Consider the following 24314-nt stretch of genomic DNA (forward strand, 5'->3'; position numbering starts at 1 on the left):
CACCACCACCATCATCATTACAATCATTATCACCATCATCACCATCACCACCATCATCATCACCATCACCACCATAATCTGCATCATCATCATCACCATCACCACCACCACCACCATCATCATCACCACCACCACCATCACCATCATCATCATCACCACCACCATCATTACCATCACCACCACCACCATCATCATCACCATCACCACCATCACCACCATCATCATCACCACCATCATCACCATCATTATCACTTCCACCATCTCCATTATCACCATCATCACCACCATCATCACCATCATTATCACCATCACCATCACAGCTTGAATTTTCTTAGACTCAAGTTATAGCACAAATGAATATATTCAATTAATTAAATGATTTGCCAACATGTAACAATTTTACCTTAAATAACTTAATGGCCTCTGTCTGCAGAGCTTCTGAAGGCAGCGTGGTCAGAGGGGACAGGATCCCTTCTTTGCTGTGACACAGCGTGGGATGTCTCCATATCTGGGAGGCTGAGCACAGAACCACATGAGCAGAGAGGCGATTCATTCACTTGGTTCCCTTTAGCCCGACCCTTTAAGAACCAGCTCACTCAGGTCTGGTTCGCTTTCTCCCAGAGGTCAGAAACAAAACAAAAAAAAAAACAAAAACAAAAAGCCTCCCAGTGATGCTGTCATATCTCATCCCCAGGCCCTGCAGCTCTCAAGCTTCTGTCCTAGAGGATGCAGATGCAGAGAAGTTCAGTCCTAACTGACTAGACTGTCACGATTCTACATGGCATTCTACATGGCATGTTTCTTATGCCAACCTGGGTAGCAAGGTCACTTTAGCAACAAGGATCTTGGGAGAATGATCTAGAGAGAAGCCAAGGAGGAGGAGCTGTGAGGATAAAGAGGCGTGAAGTCATTCCTGAAATCAGTATTTAGTACACTCCGACCCGACGGCTGTGCGAGTAGCTCCGTGACAGAGCACCTGGCTGAGCGCGTCCTCACCTCTCGCTGCTTAAACATAAACATGATGTGATCTGTTCGTAACCCAGAACAGAACTGACTCCCAATGGAAAGCCTTCTCTGATCGTTCATCTTGAACCTCACCGGGAAGAAATTCAGAAACGTGCCTCAATGAGGCACGTCCAGATGGCTTAACAGAGACCAGAAGATCCACCCTGGATATTGGCCTCACTACTTACTCCACAGGTTGCGGTCCTGGGGTGAACGGAAAGGAGAAAGTATGGGATACCGGCCACCTCAAACTCCTGCTGAAGTGCCTTCTCCACAAGAGGCTGTACCCCCTCAAACTGCAGACCCAAAAGAACCCTTCCTGCTGTAACTTCCTTCTTAACTTCCTAACTGCTTGCCAAGCACTTGCTCACAGCAGTACAAAAGGTTACACCATAGTTACAAGAAGATTAATGTCAGTGTAAAGCTACAAATGGGGAAGCAAATGGAACTTAATTTCAACTCTGCCGAAGCAAGCACCACTTGAGATCCAGGCTCTGCAGTGGAATGGGCTGGCTGAGGGATCTTCTATGCCTAACCGGGATTCCATCATGTTAGTGAGAGGTGCCAAGGGAGCCCACCCTGGGCAAAGGGAGCAATGTAAGCAGAGGGTGTGACAGGGCAGAACATGAAGGATGCTGATGATGCTGGAGATTATGAATCCTGGCCCAATACAAGCAAAGTCAGGGGAGAGGCGAGCATGCTACAGGGAAGGACGAAGCCACAAAGCGAAAACCACATTATGCCGAGGAGTTAGGGACCCCCTTCATGAACTCCAAAGGCTAGGTGCTTAGGAACTTACAAGGCTCCCCTTCTATATTTAGCAGTTTGCAAACCAGTTGTTCAAATTCGGATCCAACATTTACATTGTTACTTCCAGCTGCAACAGTGAGATGATAAAGCCAAGCATCCTTCAAAAAGAGAACATGGTAACAGAAATGTTAGCCAAGGTGCCCCTTTGATTGTACCAGAAGGAACAACTTGCAAAAATAGTAAACAACAACAACACATACACACACACACACACAAACTTGAAATAGAAAAGAAACCACTTTCTTTAATCTCTGATTTGTACATTTTGGTGTCTGTATGTACATGGGGAGGGTGCATACCTGTGGGGGTCAGAGGACAATCTGAGGGAGTCTGGTTCTTTCCGTCTACCATGTGGGTTCCAGGAATTGAACACGGGTCCTCATGCTTGCTGGCAAACCTCTCAGGAAGGCTTAACTCTCTTGAGCCATGCTCATTCTATGTTTTACTTTTACTATATTCTATGCATGCTTCTTAGAAAAGCAAGATAAAAGTAATACAATACCTGGTAAGGGTCTAGAATAAATACAGCTAGCTAGCTAAAATTCTTTTAAGATGTACAATTCTTGTGTTCTAAGAAATACAACAAAGTCTATCCAATTTAAAATTTTACTAACAAAGTAATACATACAGAATACTGAAGAAATAAAAAAATTAATGAAGAAAATAATACCCAATTTTTCAACTTCCTTTTTTTTCATCTGTAGAAATACATGTGTACACTGGATTTTTATTTATTTATTTTTGGTCTTCATTTTTCAAGACTGGGTTTTTCTGTGTAGCTCTGGCTGTCCTAGAACTGGATCTGTAGATCAGACTGGCTTCGAACTCAGAGATCTCCTGCCTCTGCCTCTTGAGCACTGGTTAAAGGCAAGCATCACCGCTGCCTGGCGTGTAGACTAAATTTTTACATAGTTGATATTATACTAAAACAGCGTTATAATTTCTGCATTATACTAATACTCAGTGTTAATTTTTCAGATAAAAGATATTGCCTCATGTAACACTTGTTAATTAAAAGAGCATTTGTTATATTTTCTATTTTAAAATATTTCTGAAATAAAATTATTTTAAAAATAATATAGTCAAATAGTTTGTAATAATTTTCTCAGTATGTATTCCTTTTAAAGAAAATTCTGGGATCAAACCCAAAGCCTTGCACATGCGTGATGAGCAGTGGACAGTCAAGCTCTATCTCTGACCTCCTTAGTGTACAATCTTTAAAACTAATTAGGGGTCATGATGAGGACATGGATGCTAGGAATTGGCAGAAACCCATCAAATGGACAATGCAGGAGGCTTCCGAGAGTGCTCTTGGGCCTTCTTGCTCCCTCCAGGACCATGTGAGGTGAACTCACAAAAATTTTTAAATCTTTTGACGATTTGAAAATTTGTCATTTTTTTTTTTTTACCATTTCCACAGAAGAGGCTAAATTACTAATCATTAACTGCTTAGTAAGTTCTTCAGTGGGCCATCTCTCGTTTTCCTAATGGAAATATAGGGGTTTTTGTTTTGTTTTGTTTTTTAATCAAACGGGAAGCAATAAAAGCAAATGTTTGGGAGCCTAGGTTCTAGAAACAGAGAAGGTCAACCTTCAACAGGCATTTTCCTTCTGTAAATGGAATAAAACCATCTTCTGCAGTTAGTATCTATAACGATAGAGAGGTCTAGGGAGCATTTTGCCTGATATGTGTGTTCAAAAACACAACTACCAAGAGTAAGAATTTATTACTTGTATTTTAAAGACACGGTGGCCATGCACAGAATAGTTCTGAGGTTTTTGTAATGTATTCTAGCTGCATTTATGATCTTATTTGATAGAAAGGATTTTAATTATTTTTGTTTTAGAAGTTTGTAAGTATTTTGCTTACATGTTTACCACATGCATGCCTCGTGCCCTTGGAGCCCAGAAGAGGGCACCAGAGGCCTGGAGGCTGGAGTTACAGATCGTTGTGAGGGTTGTGAACCTCTGTGTGGGTTCCAAGAACCAACACACAAGAGCAAGCTTTTAGCTGCTGAGCCCTGGATTTTGAATTTGCAAAGTCAGGTTTATCAGCCACTGCCACTGGAGTTTCTTACATGTGTATCTTTCTTAGAAAGCACTTTCTAGTCAGAGACGAAATAAGAGCTTTTGTTTGTTTTGGTTTTTCAAGACTGGGTTTCTCTGTAGCTTTGGAGTCTGTCCTAGAACTAGCTCTTGTAGACCGGGCTGGTCTTGAACACACAGAGATCAACCTGCCTCTGCCTCCCGAAGGCTGGGATCAAAGGTGTGTGCCACCATAGCCCAGGTAAGATAAGATCTTTTTTAAACTAAAAAGTTCATTAAATTGATATAGAGATGAATAATTTGCATTGGTATAAATCTTGGTTTATTGATATAAATTTAAGGTCAATCTTGTTATATGTATATGTATTTCTGCTTTTGATTAAGGTATTGTGATTATGTAGTTCATTTAAAAATGTAATGTAATATTAGGAAATATAGGTTGTTAATGGATAATCATCGATAATAATCAAGCTTGTAGTCATGTTAGTTAGATTTTCTAGATATATAGAGATATATTTCAGTTAGATAGGCGTTCTTCATATCTTTCAAAGACTCCAGAAGGATATAATATTACCTAAGTAAACAAGAAATAAGCAACTTCAAAACTCTAGAAATGACAGAGACATCTTGCTGCCTGTACAGTCACCCAAAGTTCTTCTGTACTATTGGGACATCCATCTTCGGCCTTCAGGCCCATAGTATCCAGCAGATTTTCCATGAAGCAGGAAATTTCAAAGACAGTTCAGTCACTTTCTTTTATATCCTTCAGAATGTCTCACAGACCCTTTCATAAATCAGGTACCCCAAAGGATCATCTCTCCTTTAGGCAAGTTTAGCAGTCCTCGCTCTGTGGGATCTTAGTGTCCAGTTTATGCAAAAGTCCAGGCAAGAGCAGTTTCTTACCCAAATGGCTAGCAAACTCTATAAGGAACCTCTTCAATGCCCATCTTCCTCTTGAAGTAGATTGGTGCTGCCAGGAGCAGATGTGTCTCATTGTCATTAAAAACCCTAAGTTATTAAAACATTTTAAACGCCATATTCTGTGTTGCACATTTTGGAAGTTTCTCGATTGCACTTCCTGTTCACTCAAGTAATATTGTTTCCCTTCTCAGATCTTTGATGGAGTTGAAGATTAGATAATTGTAGTTACCTTCCTCATAATTTAGCCAAGCTTAATTTCAATGCAATAGTTAGACTCCTTGAAATAGAATGTTTAGTAAAACTTTTGGTATGCGTACCTTGCTTAATATTGTTTATTGTTTGTAATTTTATATTTGGTATCTGTTCCTATTGTATATAGTTGTACTGGGTTTGGATCGATCTTGTTTAGACAAAAAGGGGGAGATGATGGGGAAACTCTGTCAATCAATCACATCTAGTTAAGGCGTGGCTACCTGGAACCCAGGAAGAAAAACTGGGAGGACCCAGATGCGAGTTCTCTCTGCGTGGCACCTGCAGGGCAGCTAGGAAGTTGGACCTCCCACTCTTGTAGTGTGAGTTTCCCCTTATAACCATTAAAATATAATTGTTATTCTTGAGCTGGCCTGGTTATTTAACGGACTTACCTAATTCGCAACACCAAATTCTAAAGAGCTTAAAAGCTCTTTAAATTCACCTGAAAATTATTCTTTGTCAAATGTGTAAAATGAAAAGTTAATGTTTCCCTTAATAGTTAATTTCATCAAAATAAAATAAACATATTGTATACTATTATATATAATACAAGAAATAAATACTTTCTTCCCATCAGTTTGTTGTTCTTCCTTTATTGTATATAATTATAAACATATAGCAAACGTAATTAATTATTCACTTTTTGTTGTCTGTAAACCAGAGTTTTTACTGAAAAAAAAAAGAACAAAAAGTGTTAGAGGCTTTAAATTCACCCAAAAAATATACATGCTGATGCTGTGAGGGTCAAACTTTTTTTTAAAAAAATAATTTTTATTTTATATACATTTGGTATTTTGCCTGCATGTATGTTTTATGAGGGTGTCATGTCTTGGAGTTACAGACAGTTGTTAGTTGCCATGTGTGGTGCTGGGAGTTGAACCTCTTCCTCTGGAAGAACAGTCAGTGTTCTTAACCACTAAGCCATCTCTCCAGCCCTGAGGGACACAAGTTTTAAACATAAAGTCTTTTCGTCCCCCACGGTTGCCATTTATTTCAATCCTGACACAGCTCTGTCAACAGACTGAAGATAGGCATGAGGTTCACTTCCAGAGAATCTCACAAAACAGAAATTAAAGCCTCCTGCAAATCTGTTCTAATTTCCGTAAAGTTGGCTTGAAGTCATTAATACCCCAAGTAGAAAGTCTGAATTACTGCAGACCAACCCAAAGTCTCTACCTGCCTTTTCGTGCTTGGATCCGATCAGCAGGTAGGTTGGGCCTTGGTCTTTGGGGTGGATAACGATGGTGTAATGGGTGGAGAGCAGGCAACGTCCACTGGCTTCATAGTCTTCATCTGAGTCACAGGACCTGTCCACCTCCTCCACCTTGGCCTCCCAGAGCTTGATCTGCCCTAGAGGAAACTGCAGCAAAGGTTAGCAATAGTAAGGAAGCTATAATGGTCCTCTGCGTTCTTCCTTTTAAAAGGCGCGTTTTAAAAAATATGAAAGCCTCATTGAAATCTGATTTTCCACTTTGTTACAAACGTAACAGCAACGAGCAGAAACCCCAACTGTGACATGCAACAAGCAAGTGAAGAGTGGGCATTTAACACTGGAGGAGAAAACGAGCAAGGATGAGTGTGTCAGGTTATTCTGCTAGACTTGAATGACTGAATCCTGATCTAGCAGTACTTCAGCCAGAATACCCCGTGGATTCAGTGGTCCTCACTGAATTAATGAGAGGTTTGGTAGAACAAAAGGTAAAGTGTAGACACAGGCTCCATACTGTTTACAGGAAAACTAACTAGGCAGTTGATATGACGGTCACCTCAGACCCCATAAATGTCTAATGTTCTCAGACTACTTATCAAAGTGTGGAACGCATCCTGGAGAAAAACAGTGGTTCTTCCATTGCAATATAAGAGGGTAAGAAAACCTTCCTACAGCTAGCTTCGTTAAAGTTTACCTATCCTTTGACTGACTAACACAAACATGTCTTCCATGCTGGTACCATCTGTTTTAAACTTTTATGTTAGTTAAGAACATCACAGAGCATTCTTTAGGTTTATAGCTTCTAAAACATCTGACCAGATTTGCAATAACAAGAATTTGGGAGGGGGGGTTAGAGTGTTGAGGCAATGCCTCACCACATATCCAGGCACTGCAGTTATCCCCCTGCATCAACTCCCTGGATCCCGAGATTACAGGCATTCATCCCATGCTGCCTGGCTGCAATTCTCTGAAAAAGCCCGTTCTGAACACAGACATGAGCTATCATCCATTTTTATGATGCATTCCAGGGCTCCGTGCTTGGACTCTTTGTCCTGACCACCTACACACACGGTGGGTGATCTCATCCAAGTTCATGGCTTTAGTCCCGGCAGATGTTAGCTACTCCCGAATGCCTAACTCCAGACTCATGATCTGGGCTCCCTTCAACACGTCCACCTCAACCACCTGCTCCTCCCAGCCCGCCCCATCACACTCGGTGACTTCATCTTTCCAAAAGTTGGGGCCAAAACCACTGACAACGTCACTGACCCTTTTCTTTTCCTGACATAAATTCTGTCAACAGGTCTTTGGAAAGACCTCCTGAGCATGCCACAGCCACCACTGACCACAGCTCTCCCTGCACCGGATTAGGCTAACCGTTTCCTAATTAGAATCTTCCTTACTCCCTTCAGTCTGTTCCTACATAGACGCCTCGTGTCCTGTGAGACAGGGGAAGACGGTGCTGGCCCTGTTCAAAACTCCTCCAGTGTGTCTCGTCTCACTCGGTAAAAGCTGGAGGCGGCAGGACACAGTGTGCCAAAAGACACCTCTTTGGCCTAAAGATTATTTTGAACTATAGCTATTTTCAAAGTGAAACAAAAACGCAGGTGCAAGGGGGACACTCTGACTCCCCCTTTTTTTCCTTCAGGGCAGGAGATTAAAGCCCCATATGGAAGAAGCTCTGGGTAACAAGCCTGAAAACAGTCTTGGCATCAAGACGGGAAGCTTATACAGAAACTATCCTGGTAGGCACGTCTCCACCCAATCAGCGACAACAACCTGCCCCCAGCCCTTTCCCTGTTTTCCCAAGTTACTGGTCTTTGTCCAGTTTCCTAGGTGTCCAGCTTTATAGGGCCTTCATTTCCTGACAAAGCCTTGTGTGCCCTACACAACTTCCATCCAATACATTTGTACACTTTTCTTCTATAAGCTGTCCCGTGTCAGTTGAATTCTGAGGCCTACTGAAAACCCTACCAACATAGAGGTAAAATTTTGTCTCCCTTAGAAAGCTAGCATTTCACTTTGACCTACTAGGACACGTGTGGTTCAGTCCCTGTCACAGCCCTCACCCCGCCTCTCACTAGTCTTATCCAAAGAGGTTCCGGTCTAGTTGCATGGACCACCCCCTTTCCTAAACACAGCAGGCATGCTCCTGCCTCGGGGCCTTGGCAGTGGGTGCTCCTTCTGCCTGGGACATTGTTACAGATAGTCACATGGCTGCACTTACACTTCCTTTAGAAGCCACTGAAAAGTGACATCTTACTGGGATAGTGTGCAGAATGCAAAATACCATCCACCTGGTGGCTGGGTAATAGTAAAGATGACTTAATGAAACATGTTACCTTTCACATGGAATGTAGTTGTGACACTTTTTAGAAATTATTTCTATTTCCTGTGTATGTGTGTGTGTTTCTGTGTGTACACCATGTGTCAGTGGGTGCCAGCAGAGGCCAGAAGTGGGGTGCCAGGCTCCCTGGAAATGGAGCTACAGGTGATGATGAGTGTCTCAATGTGGGTGCTGGGAAGCAAACCCAGGTCCTCTAGAAGAGCATCCAGTGCTGCTAAGTGCTTTGTTAGCTCCCCAGCCCCACAGTGTGATTCTTTACTCATTAAATGGTTAATAAAGTCACAGAGAGCAGCTATTATTCTGAGAACTAAACAAAGTGTACCTTGAAAGAAAAATGTAAACTTATCTACACTTTTGGGGGGAAAAAAAAGGTAGGAAAAGAGTAAAATAATCGGGCAAAAGGTCACATTTTTATAAAGCAAGCTTTTAAAAAATGTGAAGAAAATGAATTCTACTATAAAACAGAATGGTACTCTCCTAATTAGGAGCTCTGGGCACAGCAGGCCCGTGACATTCTAGTCTTCGTCACCTCAACATTTAAATCAGTCATTATTGCGTCACGGGATTCACTGTATGCTCTGGCTTGGATGTGAAGTACTGTCCCCGAGGACCCATGGGCTGGGCTTGGTCCCCAGCTGCTGGGACATGTTTAGAGCTTCTGTAAACTTGAGAAAGTGGGACATATCCAGAAGGAGAAGGCCACCAGGGACACGCCCCTGACCTCTCTAGCCCTTCAACTTCTCTGAAGATAACTCTCTTATTGAACCTTCCGACAGGTTCCCCCAACATGTGTCATGTGTGTCCCCAATTCCATAACAAAACTTTAATTTCCTTTTCTTTTTCTATTTTTTTTTTTGAGACAGGGTTTCTCTGTGACAGCCCCAGTTGTCCTGGAAATCTCTTTGTAGACCAGGCTGGGCTCGAACTCAGAGATCGGCCTGTCTCTGCCTACTGAGTGCTAGGATTAAAGGTGTGCACCACCACGCCCAGCTAATGTACATTTTTCTGACCGAACCCTATCCCAGGAGCAATGCAGAGAACAATGGCCCATTTGTTAAATACAGCTAGTAGACCTGAAAGCACAGCCTGTGAAAAGGGCCCAGGGATATAACTGACCCATAGGGTCACTGGGTCAAGTTTAGTATCATTAACAAACTAACCAGCTGCAGGCTGCTGTTGCATGGAGCTAATACCATCATTTATATGTGGGCCATACAGCATGGCTAACTTCATGCAGTCACAGTGATAGTTAGGTGGCACTACAATGACTGTGGCCATTTCCCTTTTGACAGACGGTCCATCGTTCTACCTTCAAAGTGAAGATTGCTCATGTTCCTGGAGGTAATAGTGTAGAGGCGAGAGAACAGAACACTGAGGGACAAATGGATGAACGGTATCTGGGCACCCGAGGACCCGACATCCCGGATTCCTTTTCCTCCCCTGGCTGTCCTTCTTGGCTGTTCCTAGTTTCATCTAATCTGTCAGAACACTGAGAAGGGTGGTGGGTGAAAATCACTGAGCGAAAATTTACAATCAAGGCCCAAGTAAGTTATTACCCCGGTTATAAACACACTGGCAACTTACCAGAAATTCTAGTTTTTGCCTAGCAACAGAAAAGTCAAAAAGGAATACTTTTTAAGCCACCACGAGCAAAGTTCTCTCTCTCATGGGGATATTAAGATACATACATACCTTATCCTCTTGGCTGCGAAAATAATACAAGATCTTCCCAACAAGCGTACACCAGACTCTCTTAGAGTAGCCGTGTTTCACCTGAAATTATATTTCAGTGGATTAAAGCGCAGTCCGGAAAACTGGAAAATTGCAGTACAGTTACACATTCTCTGGGACGCTCTATGGGTGTACAGTTTGCTCAAGGCGGAAGGGATATTCCAAGCAGACTGCTCTAACGAACGCTGCCAAGACTTGCCTGTGACAGCGGCTGACAGCAATCACACAGCCCAGCCCACCACACAACACTTTCTGAGAGTTTGCGGTGTGTCACGGATGATGCTTCCGACTGTTCTCAACCCGTGGGTCAAGACCCCTTTGGGGGTTCAAATGACCTTTTCATAGCGGTTGCCTAAGACCATTGGAAAACACAGATATTTACATTACGATTCATAACAGTAGCAAAGTTACAGTTCCGAGGTCACAACAGAAATGATTTTGTGGTTGGAAGTCACTTTGACATGAGGGTCACAGCACTAGGAAGGTTGAAAACATTCTTGTTCTAGGACTAGGATCAGGAGCCGATTTCACAATTAGATTTATTTCTTAGTTTCCTTAGTTCAAAGATTTCCAATAACCCAGTGCCTCTCTCGGTTGGCATTTTAATGGTCAAACAAAGAAATGATCAAAACCTGATGAATCCTAGTGATTTTGTGAATAAAAAACCCACAAATGTGTTGCCTTCTCCAGAAGGAAGCAGGCGAAAGACGCAATGCTGTCAAAGGCTGCCACCATGCCGAGGCTGAGACCGGTTCCACGCAGGTCCACAGAAAGTGGCAGAGACTGAATCTGCCTGTAGCCCTTGGCTGTGTAGAGCCAGAGGTTAAACGGGAGAGACCGATGTGCACACGACACGGCCTCCTTCTGCAGGAGCTCAGCCTTTGCTGAGGACACTGTCATCTGCTGAGGTGACTGAAGGGGTCAAACTCCGTGGCTTTTGTAGCTAGCGCTGAACTGTGAGTTCCAGCCTGCACTAGTCCTGCCCGGGTACAGTCACTGAAAGTCTACACCACACACTCACACACAACACTGCTCCTCCATTGTGCCAGAACATGAAGAAACCCATTCCCACCAGGAGCAAGCCTAAGATAGAGCTCTATTACCCCACTCTCGAACTCTCGAATATTTTGTGCTTGTTTGAACCCACTCTGCTGTTCCACTTCCCTGGCATTGGCAGTGCACGCGCTGCCCCCCCCCCCACCCCTCTCTCCTTCACACTCTTTTGTCCTCAGGCAAGTGCCTTACCCTCGGATTACTGTACCCCTCCCTGGGTTATCATGTGACCAAATGAGACAATACATAAATAAAACATAATAGTAGCTGCAATAAATACTTCCTTCCTCCTATATAAACTGCCAAACACATGGACTCTGTGAAACCCACAAAACCAACTAGCCCTTTGGCTTTTGAAGCGATGGTTTAAACAAATAACTCTGCCACTAATGTTTTGATGGATTTAGAAAGCTCCTTTTGAAACAAAGACAACAACAAAAAGTTTTATTTGGCAAGGCATGCCTCTGTTAAATTAAATTTGGAAAGCTATATTTCCAGAGGAATATCCTGGGTTTTTTAACATCGCTCTGCAGGACTGTTTCCTCTCTCTCTAAACAGCTCCGAAAGGAGTCATGTATTTTGGAAATGATTTATTTTTAAAATAGAACAATGGCTGCGTCTAAACTAAAAGTGAGTGGAGAGCCTCACCAAGTCCTGTAAAAGCTGCACTTTAAAATGTAAACACAGCCAGCTTTATACACACACCTTACATTAGGATTTCTCCAAACTCTGGTTCTGAAAACATTTTAACGAAGCATATCATACCAGACAAAAATACTAGACAAAACCGGGACATGGTGACGCACACCTTTAATCCCAGCACTTGGGAGGCAGAGGCAGGTGGATCTCTGTGAGTTCGAGGCCAGTCTGGTCTACAGAGATAGTTCCAGGACAGGCTCCAAAGTGACAGAGAAACCCTGTCTCAAAAACAAAAAATACTAGTTAAATCCTTTTGGAGATGTAAAGACGACCTCAAAGGCTTGGCAAACCAAATCACTTATAAACTCATTTTTGCCTCTGCCTTGGTAACAGAAGCCTTCCATGTCAGTGGTATTAAAAGCTGGAGAACAAATAATAGACTTTCCTCTAAGCCTATGCCAGCACACAAGTTCCCGGTCTCCTCTCTTCCCTACAGTGTCACCAGCCGCGCTGACTCTGGTGACAACACCTAGCATTTTAAGTTGATGTGCTGGGTGCTGTCTGAACGCACTTAACACGTTGAAATGAAGTGTATTTCATGTTTTCAACACCCTTGGGGGTTGTCACTATGGTTATCTCCCATTTCACAGATAAGGACACCGAGGCACGGGGCCTGTAAGGAACTTATTCCTGGTCACGCGGGTGGTGAGTCCCAGAGCCAGCATTGGGGCCTAGGCAGCATGGTTCACCGGCCCTCGTCCTCCTGCCTCTGAAGCATCTCTTCAGCTGTGCTTGTCCATTTCCAATGAACTGTTGAGTTTCGTGTTTCCAAGTCCCTGTCCTCACACCCTAACTCTTCCTTTCCACACTGGAAAGCACCCACTTCTGTCACTTACATTCTGCACTCCCCGGCCCTCTCACACTGCTGTTCTTGGACCTGCTTCCTGGTTTGAATCCCCTGATCCAAGCATCTCCTAGTTTCTCTCTCCCTGCCTGGCTTTTCTCCCTTCTCTGCCAACCTGGGATCCCATGTTTGATCATAAAACAATTCTTGCTCCGGGGCCCATGAGCAAATCACATTCCTATGCTCCTAACAAATCCATTCAACGTGACTTCACCTCCCCTTGCCTTTAATAGCCCCGTGGAGGATGTGAGAAAGGAGAATGCTATCGTAGATGGGTATTCTGAGATGGTATTAGCCATAGTTAACAACTCTTGAGAGTGGATGGTGAATCTGTGAAGGGATATTTTAACCTTGACTTTGGGATATTCAAAATGTTATAATAAAATATACCCTTCAAACCATCACCTTGGTACACATGAAGAAAAACAAGTATAACGCTAATTGTAGAATCCAGGAGGTAAAAACATGAGTGTTTATCGTAAAAATTCTTCCAAATACATTTCATATTTGAAATTTTATATAAGATGATGTCAGAAAGTGTCACTAGGCCCCTGCTCCCACACTGTAAAGTCTCTGCTTCTAATATGGGCATTGAAGACACCAGAGAAAAAGAACACGAACTCTAAACAGCACAGCTCTGTGAGCCCTTGGCAACACGGATAAACACTCAATGTCTCTGGCTACACACATCCTCAGTGACTACACCCAGTCCTTCCCACTCTCAGCAACACGGGTAAACACCCAATGTCTCTGACTACACACATCCTCAGTGACTACACCCGGTCCTTCCCACGCTCAGGAGCACCTTTGTCTTGGGGAGACCAAGGAAACCAAGGACAGTATAAGCGACCTCACTCCATGCCCCTCAAATGCAGACGCCCATCCACACTGCTCTTCACTTCCTTCCAGCCCTTCCACGTGCCTTTCCCCGATTCCCGCCCACTCACGTCAGGGTCTTATTCTTAATCTCCCAGGTCTCACAGCTTCTTCTCTCAGCTTATAAACACAGGGCACATGCCTTTCCCATCCTTTTGTGACTCCATGTTCAGCCCAGCTGGATTCTTTCTGGTGTTCTGACGAGTACAAACAGCCCTGTAAACTCCCACTCTACTCATACCTCCCACTTCCCCTCCACCCCACTGTGCTCTCTGGGCATGACCCAAGGACCCCACCCTCCTGCTCAAGGGTTCCACTCCCAGGCTCCACGACAGTCCCCTCAGGGGTTTTCAGCCATGCCCCTACATCCCCTACATTTTGGGATGTTCCACTCCCTTGCTCTAAAAGTCTACATTATTTTTTTTTTGGATGACTTCTCTCATTTTTATTGCTCTAACAGTTACTTAAATGATGCCAAGTCCCCAAGCCCTCCTTCCCTAGCCAGCTCTCTCCTCCAATATAGGTTCTTCTGCTGCCTCCTAGGCTTAAAAAAAAAAACAAAACCAAAATCAAAACCCAGTTATTATCGTGCGTGTGAGAGTGTATGGTGGGTGGGTGTGGGTATACAGTCATGAGGTCCGTGTGGAGGCCAGAGTTCAACTTTGTGAGGTTAACTCCCACCTTTCCCCAGGTTCCAGGGATTGAACTCAGGTTGCCAGGCTTGTGTGACAAGCACCTTTGCTTGACGAGCCATCTTGCTAGTCCGTAATGCTTCTTAGGTAAGCTATCTTTACGAACTGGAAACAATGGTGTGGTCCCTTTAATACAGTTTCCTCATGCTGTGGTGATCCTGATTCATCAAACTATATTGTATTGCTATGACATAACCGTAATTTCGCTACTGCTGGGAGTTATAGTGGAAGTATCGTTGTTTTCTGATGGTCGTAGGTGACCCTGTGAAAGGGCTCTTCGACACCCTCTCCTGTGACAATAGGTGAGGTGTGACCCACTGCTGTAGTGCACGCCTGCTGCCCTCCATGATCATCATGGCCCGACCTCTCCGAAACTTTAGACAAGCCCTAATCAAATGCTTACTGTTATAAGTTGCCTTGGTCATGTTGTCCTATCATAGCAATAGAATCATAACTAATATACCCTCTGACTTCCACCTGCTTGCGGAGACATGTATGTGCCTAAATTCACATACACATACATGCAATAAATACACATACATGCAATAAATAAACAAAATGCCAGTTGTGGAAAGGAAAGTGTCATATGTGCATGTGCGACATGAGCAGAAGCTGACATTACCATCCTGATAAAATGAGCAGCGAGCGACCAAACAGAGACTTAGCCCGGAAGAAAAGCAGCTGTTAACCTAGACCTTCTTTTCTATTAAACTCAAGAGCTCACTACACGATTTCTCTGAAACAAGGGGGAAAGCTCATGGTTATGAATTATAGAGTGAATGGGTTTAGCCTAGCATTGTATTCATTTTTAAAAGAATATTTTCCACAATGCAAGGAAGTTCCCGATAATTAAGTAAACGTTTGAATGGTAATGAAATATTTTACCAGAAAAGAAATAAACAAGACTGAGATGATTCATTCAGTAAAGTGTTTGTCACAGCAAGCGTAAGGACCCAAGGTCAATCCCATAGTACCCATGAGGAAGACCAGGAGAGGCATATTTGCTTAAAATCCTGATGCTGGGGGTGCAGACACAGGAAGAACCCTAAAGTTTGCTGGTCAATCAGTCCAGAAGTCTGTCAGTTCCAGGCTCAGTGACAGAACAGAACTCAACAAACAAATAAACAAATGAATAAATAAATGAGGTGGACAGAGATTGAGGAAGACTCCTGACATAAACTTCTAGCTTACACATGCACACACACACACACACACACACACACACACACACACAAACACATCACATGTCTCTGTTGAATACGCTTGTGAATTCTTTCTTCTGGTGCCCAGTTACCTCAGTCGGTCAGATTTTGTAAATATTACTGAATACCTGCCCACATTCCCATTAGATATCAATGACAGCATAGTAAAACTTCACCTCTTAAACAGCATGCAAACGTATCATCATGGATTTGTAGATATTTTACTGTGTCATCTCCAAAGTGACCAAGAGGATGTTTTAAACATTTTAAACAGTAAGTGGCTCTGTCCTTTACAGGTCGCTGTCGAGGCGACCAGAGTCGTGAGGCACACCAAGCCAGTGACGTCACTCTACGCACTGACGTCACTCTATGTACACTTTTGCCAGACCATTTGATTGTAATGAACATAGTAGATGCGCTAATATGCAATAGATTCTGTTAGTGTCTGTATATTGTAAGGGATTGTTATTGGCGCTGATATGCAGAACAAAACTATTTTCAATTTCATAGGAATGGACAGTCCTAAAAGCTCAGCTAATTTGAAGCAATCTTACAGAAAAGGAGGGAAATGGTGCCGTTTTCAGTAAATGCTTGAGAAATTAATAATTAGTATCCAGTCTGAAATAGTTAACAAAATTCCCCAAACATAATAAAACCACATGGAATTAACCGATCTACCTTGGCATCTTCTTCAGACATTTGCTTCTAGGTACAAAGGGGTAATAACGCAGTGCTCCACTGTGCCGTGCCCCACTGTGCCGTGCCCCACTGTGCAGTGCCCCACTGTGCTTGTCACCTGACGGCACATCACACATCCTGAAGCTTCAGAGCTCCTTTGTGACATTTAAAAGGGTCGCCACACACAAGATTTTACTTAAGCTACTCCCAACCCCACATCTACGCTGATTGCAACTTTTCTTGATTATAAACCATGCTATGCAAAGATTGTTTCGGCAGTAATACACATCTACATCATAGGCATGTGTGAGGGCACACATCTTTAATCCCAGTAGCTGGGTGGCAGAGGCAGGCAGATCTCTGTGTTTGACCACACAGAGAAACCCTGTCTTGAAAAGCACACCCCACCGACAAAAGTTCTGTACCTCAATAGAATCACAGTAAATGTATCTCAAAGTCACTCTACTTCTGACCTGTGCATTCCAGACTATGCCAACTACCCGTCACCCTGGTCTTCACATTAAAACAGAGAAGACAGAACATGTAGTAAACATCCCTACAATAAAATCTGCAAACTCAGATCACTTTCAAAGGATACATTTTTCGAACAAAGAGGATTGAATCAAATAGATTTTTTTTTAAAAAAAAATGCTTTATACTCATTTTAAAATTACATTTATTTATCTGGATGTATGGGTGGAGGTCAGAGGACAACTTGTGCAAGACAGTTCTTTCTCCCACCATGTGGATATCAGAGACTGAATTCAAGCCATTAGGCTTGGTGACAAGTGTCTTTACCTGCTGAGCCATCATCACACCAGCCCCCGATTGGTGTCTTTTTAAAATGATATTTGGGCTAAGGAAGCATGTTCAGTCAGTAAAGTGGACCTGAGTTCAAATCCCAGCACCCACAGTAAAAGTGTGCTTTTAATCCCAGTGCTGCAGAAGAGGACCCCTCAGGGCTCTGGCCAGGCAGCCCAGTAAATCTCTGAGAGGACCCTGTCTTAAAGAACAAGATGAGGATTAGTGACATGAATCAGTGGGTAAAGACACTCGTCACCAAGCCTAGTGCTCTGTATTTAATCCCAGAGCCCACATGGTGGAAAGACAGAGCTGTCTCCCACAAGCAAGTACTTAGTGATATAGGAATATTTGACAATGCATTGACCCACACACACAACTGCAGTGATATCTTCCCCCGACACACACTCGCAGGTGTACATAATATAAATAAATGCAATTTTTTTAAATGAAGGAAAAAACAAGATGGATGGGTCCTGAGAAACACTGAAGTCGACCCCTGACTTCCACATACATGCACACACATTTATACGCACATGCACACATACAAACACACTTGTACACACTCACAAAGAAAGTTGATATTCATCCATCTATTCATCCAAAATGAGTGAGTTAACATTTGAACAAGGACACTGGCAAACTGTGTTCCAGAGTGACACGCTTGCAAACTGAAGTGCATTTCAATACTGGATCTCAATTTTCTTTAAAGTCTTACTTTTAAGCAGATTTTTAAAATGATATTCCTTATATCAATGTGCATTAAAAATTCATAGAGATAGCAAACTGATTTCGGCTCTACTTGCTGGTCTTTTCTATTCCTTCTCAGCTCCACCGTATCTACTCCTCTTCTGTTGTGTCCTTCAGGTTTCGGTATCCACTCTTTAGTTATTGATTCGAAAAGGCTTGTTAAGAGCTGGGCAGTGGTGGAGTACACCTTTAATCCCAGCATTCGGGAGGCAGAGGCAGGCGGATCTCTGTGAGTTCGAGGCCAGCCTGGTCTACTGAGTGAGTTCCAAAGCAACAGAGTAAATCCTCTCTCGAAAAACAAACAAAAAGAAAAGGCTTGTTAAATATTTTTACCCAATTATCTATTTAACGTGTGTGTGTGCATGCGTGTGTAGGTGTGCGTGTGTATGCGCCGCAGCACATGTATGACAATCAGAGGAACTTGTGGGAGCTGGTTCTCTCCCACTATGTGGGTTTTAGGGATCAAACTCAGGTCTTCAGACTTGGCAGCAAACACTTCCATCTGTTAAGCCAACTTACCAGTCCAAGTTTATTGCATATTAAGGATATTAACTGGGTTTCACACATTTCAATGACCTTTTCAAATTTTTTCACTTATATTTTTGCACGTGGCCAAATTTATCTTTCTTTCATCTCTGAGATCCCCTTCCCCCACTTTGGGCAGTATACTTAAAAACTACCCCAAAACAAAATATTAAATGCATGTTATTATCTGAACCCCATTATTCATGATGCACGGAGCTTACCGAAGCAGCTTCCTAGGACGCTGCTGTACATAAAAGAGACCTACCTTGGTGAGCAATCCCTTGGCTGTGGGCTTGCCCTCAGGCTGTAGGCAAAGAGGATTAGCAGCTTGCACTCGTAGGACGTTCTGTAACACTTTAATCCATTCCTCCAGTATATTGGGAGAGTCTGCAGTCAGGTAATACGTGTGTTTCTCTGTGGTCAGCTAGAATGGGATAAGGAATAAGCGGAAAGGCACTAATGATGACTTAGTCCTTGTCCAGTGAAGCATCATTACTGACAGGAAAGCAAACACGTTACATAGATCCCTGGTTCTGAGGAAATGGAGAATTCTTTAGCCACTGTGTGAGGATGATGACCTCTGAGTTAAAATCATTTACCCGTGGGCCTGACACGGTTCACACTACTAAATCTAGGGTCACGGTTTTACACCTTTAATCGTCACACCTTCCTCTTCTCCTCACAGCGTGATAAGCTCTTGACTGTTGAACAGAAACTGGAGATGATGGTAAAAAAAAAAATAAATAAAGTTATTGGGCAAGAGGGAACTTCCAGGGTCAGCAGCGAAATAAAGAACTATAAACAAATGAGAACTTCCACACCAATTCTTGGTGCTACACCTGGCCAGTTACTAAGAACTCACAATATTTCAGTCTCAAATTAACCATGTTGTCAATTTCCCAAATACTTCAGGACTCTACAGTTGATTCTTGGTAGTCGTATGTTGAAGCCTTTCCCGATTCATCCATGTTAATCTCGGGCATCTCCAATCCACTGGGAATCAATCCTGAACCTTTCTAGCAAATGTCTTCTACCCACCACAGGAACAAGATTAAAAAAAATAGTGGTTATTGAAACATTTCAGAAACAAAGTGTCCGAATTTAGATATATCAGGCTGTCTTAAGAGCATGTTTTCAATTGAACAGGGCTATGGGTAAGATGGGCACCAGCCACTTCTGATAGCACTTGGCAGTGCAGTGCCTCTGCTCACCACTAGAGTTCCCTTTTTGAAGTTCATGGGAGAACTGTCACTGTCCAATTCTATACTAAAATACAAACATTCTTGAATTTAATAGTATATTATGTTAGGAGTGGACCTAGCCAGAGTCCATCTTCCCAGCCAGAATTTAATTAAAAGCTTGCTTCAAATTTGGCTGAAAAATAATGATCATGTTTCAAACATCTCAGAAATTCATTTACTGGATAACCTTCCTCTAAAACAGCTTGACATTTTGAGAGCTGAAATGCCCAGGAGATTAAACATGGAAGAACACAGGAAGGAAAGGTCGTAGTGCGAAATACCCATACTTCGCTCCGAGTGCAGTTTTAACTAAAAAGTCTTTTGAGTATAAAAGTGATTCGAAAATGAATAAAAAGGCATCAAACAATCCAATCTCAATGGAGAACTGTTTCTCATGGTACCGAAAGAATAATAAATGGAAAAGATGTGCACCTGGACTGTTTGCTTGTTATCGCCCCTCACGATACTGCTGGATGCGCTAAGTTCAATGTGGCCCTGGGGTTTCCGAATCACATCGCTCTGCACAAAAGGAGGAAAGGCAAGCTCAGATTAGCTATACCAGCAGCTACAGGAACTGTTTTCTATCATTAATGCGTAATTCAAACGGTAACCTGATTTTTACTTTATGTGTATGGATATTTTACTTGCACAGGTGTCTATACGTCATGTGCTTGTACAAGCCAGAAGGGGCCTTCAGAACCCCTGGGACTGGAGCTACAGATGAGCCCACCATGTAGGTGCTGGGAAGAGAAACAGCACCTGTAAGAGCAGCCAATGCTGAGCCATCCCTCCGGGACCCGCAATTAATCTTGTATTACAGGGAAAGAAAATATCGAGTCTGTTTTACAGTGAGAGTAATTCAGATCTCAGCGGCCACTGCCCACTCACTGGAGACTTGTAGTAAAGTAATTCACCGCCTTTCAGGACGAACCACCTCCGCTTCCAAGTCTTGACCTTCCCGCTCATTTTTAGCAGATAGCCAGATTTTTCTAACGGCTCCTAATGAAAAGAAAACATTTGAAAATGATGTTTTCATTTCCTTTGGGAAGTCAAACTAACAGATTCATTAATGTTTCAAAGTCTGAGTCACTGTTTACATTTTTCCCGTTCTCACTGGAGGACGAGCAGGTTTTCGGGAGTTTCTGCTCAGGCTGCGAGCACTCCAAGTCTGCGCTATAGGCATCGGGTGGAATGGCATAGTCGCTCTCCGACGCCACGGAAGAGACAGACACGCCTAGGAGAACAAAGATAGAAACCGAGTCAGCATTTCATCCTGGCCTGGGCCAACAGCAGCCGCGAGTCCTCCTGAAGACGGCAGCTAACTCCTACATCATAAACTGCCCTTCGCAAGATTTATTCCATTCCTCTGGCCGTGGAGAACTTCTAATGCAGGAAATACAGCTAAGGGGTTGGAACTGTCACACAAATTTCCAAGAAAGTCAAAGAACATAAATAATATTCTGGTATGATTGGAATTGTGGGTGTTCTCACATATACAATTTATTATGCAGGTCCACCAATGCATCTTTTAGTAAAGACTTAATGTATATGTACTTATATGGTCATACATAGACAAATAAATGCTGAACCTCAACAGCATTTTTCATGACAGTCCAATAAACTACTCGTCAGCTTACTGGCTTTAACTACCCTCCATGAAAGATAAGCAATAAGACTCAAAGACATACAACTATGAAGTAAAATTCAATGGAACGTTTCCCCAGTGATCGAGCCCGACTTTTTAGAAAGTGTCTTGTGAGTTACAAGCCATACATGGAGGATAGATACAACTGGAGATTTATAAATAGTAAATGACATCAAGAACTTAGGCCAGGGCTGGAGAGATGGCTCAGTGGTTAAGAGCATTGCCTGCTCTTCCAAAGGTCCTGAGTTCAATTCCCAGCAACCACATGGTGGCTTACAACCATCTGAAATGAGATCTGATGCCCTCTTCTGGCCTGAAGGCAGGCACACAGACGGAATATTGTATACATAATAAATAAATAAATATTAAAAAAAGAGAACTTAGGCCATTGTGCATTTAAAAAAAAAAACAAAAACAAACAAACAAAAAAAAACCTGTTCACTGAAGTGGCAGTAATGCCGCTCCTGTATTTCCAGCCTTCACTTACCGGCTCAGACAAATAACAATTGCATGACACAGACACCAGACATTAGGAACCGCAGCAGTCACCCTGGCTAATGTCCTCACTCTTTAAGGAGTGAACACCCAGAGATGGGAGGAGCTGTCCAAAGCCAAATAACTAAGCCGGGTGATTTTGGAGGGCAAACCTCAGATCCTAAGCCTAGGCCTAAGACATACAACAAAAGACACACTTGAGTCCCCTTGGGACAGAGTCTAGTGAAGGGAAACAGATGCCCGACAGGTAGTAAGTGCAGCCAAAGTGAAGTATGGAGCAGACTGGATCACAGGGGACGAGCAAGCGACCGAAGAAGGGCAAGAACGACAACGGGAACAGAGCGGTCAGGGCGGATCTCACTGTGGAAGCAACATTTGAGCAGCGTGCTAACGGTGAGGGGCTGAGTTCCACATACATGTGGGGAGACAAGCGCGACGCTGCGCACGTATAAATAAGCCTAGCGCTCAGGAGGTCAACACGAGAAGAGAGGCAGCATAAGCCCAATTTGAGCTATAGAGCAAGTGCAAGATTAGTCTGGCCTCAAGAGATTTTGTCTCAACACAAAATAGGTTTTAGGATTTTTTTTTTTAAATCTGTAACAAGAGGGCCAGTGAGGCCAGACTTGAGTAAAGGAGAAGAAAGGAGGAAATGCGAACGAAGACATAGGAGAGTACCTTATGAAGAAAGCCAGCAGCTGCATTCTCAGAGAAAAAAAAAGTGACATCACCTGATTGGCCACAGAGAACCAAGTTAGAGCAAGGAAACTGGAGGGAGCCCAAACACTGCCCCAGAGACAGCTTAGTGGCTCCAGATGAAGTCCCAGGCTTTGAAGACCACAGTGGTTCCAGACAACACAGTCAGATGACCCACACATCTACAAGGCCACAGAGACTTTCCTAAAGCACAGGTGCCACTTAGTGGAATCAATCTCCCTGTAACCTCCGCCTGTGCACACAATTTACTAGAAGCTGGGTTGGGGAGATGGCTCAATGGATCAAGCCTTTGCACAGAAGCAGGAGAATCTGAGCTCAGATACCCTAAATCCACATCAAACCAGACACAGAAGTGAGCACCTGCCATTGCAGGGCAAGATGAGCGAGGGAGACGGGAGTCCCTAGAAGCTTGTGGGCCAGCTAGCCTGGCGTCTAAAACCTGACCAATGGGATTCCTCGTCTCAGAGTGGAAAGCAACACTGCGGCCGCCTTCGGAGTTTCCCATGTGTGCAGTGAACACATACACACACATACAAGTTCTAAGAATTTGTTGAAAGTTATAGGTACACACAAAGTCAAGTTGTGGTGTTTTCCACTTTAATATCAGATTAACCAACACAAATTGTAGGTGTGTTTTCTGACGTTTAATAATATAGTAAATAAGTTTATCCCACAAATTAGGCAGCAAGGTAACTAAAAAAAACTAATAAAAGAACTTCATTTTGGCCAATTATTTCTTTTTATAATAATATGATACATTACTGGTAGTAATAACAGTTAGACGACTGTTATGAAAGACTGGTGGTTTGTGTGAGATCACAGAGAATGGAGCAGAAAATGACTGCTAGAAGACCCATGTCTCAGTCAGTCCTAGGCGAATGCTCATTTCGCTACGGCTTGGAGAGCGTATTCTCAGAAATCCTATTAAGATTAGTCCTGAATCACTATTCAGAATGTGCCGTCATTGCCTTCTGCGCATGCGCTTTCCCCCTCACCTCGTTTCAGGGCTCTGGGACTGCTGGGCCCACTGCGGCTGCGTGTATCTGATTCCGACGTCCGGGAGCTGGACCTGGAACTGTCCTCTTCCTCTGAGCCGGAGGAATCATCCAGGAAAGGACTGCTACTTATCTGTGTCGCCTTCTAAAAAAGAGCAGGACAGCCCCCTGTGTCCATCTCTAGTCTCTGTCCTCTTTAGACATATAGTGTTTTATAGAAAACGGTCACCGGTCTATTTTTAAAGAAAGGAAATAGTATATTTTGACATCATGACAATCTGTCTTCAAAACTTTAGATTCTAATTAGCTAGGAATTTGACAAGTATAAAAGATTCTTGAAAACATAAGACTGTCGATATCTGACAGCCCTCATTTTAATTAAGTTCTTCTGGCAAAGGGGACCCTGGCAGGAACACAAACCTTTCTAAATTGAGAGTTTCCATTGCATCATTAATAAAATGCTAACAGTTCGGGGCAGGGGTAAGGAGGAACCACATCCCACTCCGTTTTTTCCAGGCCTCTCCATTTCTTCTTATTTATGATACACTAACGTGACCGTTACACTCTACAAAGGCGGCAGGCTGTGTAAGATGTTAGAAGCAGGGTCTGATGCGTAACAGCAAGAGATGTATTCATTACCCCCTTCAGCGTTGTGTACACCGGGGTCGTCATATTCTTGTATATCAGGGATGTATAAAGGCCTGATGCAGAGTAGGAAACCATGGCTGCAGAATCTGAAACGGAAAACAACATTAGAGACAAACCTTCCACCTAGTCCACTGG

At 43.1% G+C, this 24314-nt stretch overlaps 1 protein-coding gene across 2 annotated transcripts in view; it reads right to left on the reverse strand.

Moving 5' to 3' along the window:
* Plekhh2 (pleckstrin homology, MyTH4 and FERM domain containing H2) overlaps positions 1-24314 on the reverse strand; it is a 108241-nt gene that overhangs the window by 30559 nt on the left and 53368 nt on the right. For both annotated transcript variants that reach the window (XM_087907295.1, XM_087907296.1), the window contains exons 10-19: positions 24171-24265; positions 23532-23676; positions 20780-20916; positions 20571-20681; positions 20115-20201; positions 18707-18865; positions 10283-10363; positions 6214-6393; positions 1805-1913; positions 404-516 (exon numbers count right to left, since the gene is read on the reverse strand). In XM_087907295.1, the coding sequence (XP_087763421.1) occupies positions 404-516; positions 1805-1913; positions 6214-6393; positions 10283-10363; positions 18707-18865; positions 20115-20201; positions 20571-20681; positions 20780-20916; positions 23532-23676; positions 24171-24265 (1217 nt within the window). The remainder of the gene's footprint in view (positions 1-403; positions 517-1804; positions 1914-6213; positions 6394-10282; positions 10364-18706; positions 18866-20114; positions 20202-20570; positions 20682-20779; positions 20917-23531; positions 23677-24170; positions 24266-24314) is intronic.

This window comes from Myodes glareolus, chromosome 6, assembly GCF_982192425.1.
Source record: "Myodes glareolus chromosome 6, mMyoGla1.1, whole genome shotgun sequence".
NCBI classification, from domain to species: Eukaryota; Metazoa; Chordata; class Mammalia; order Rodentia; family Cricetidae; genus Myodes; species Myodes glareolus.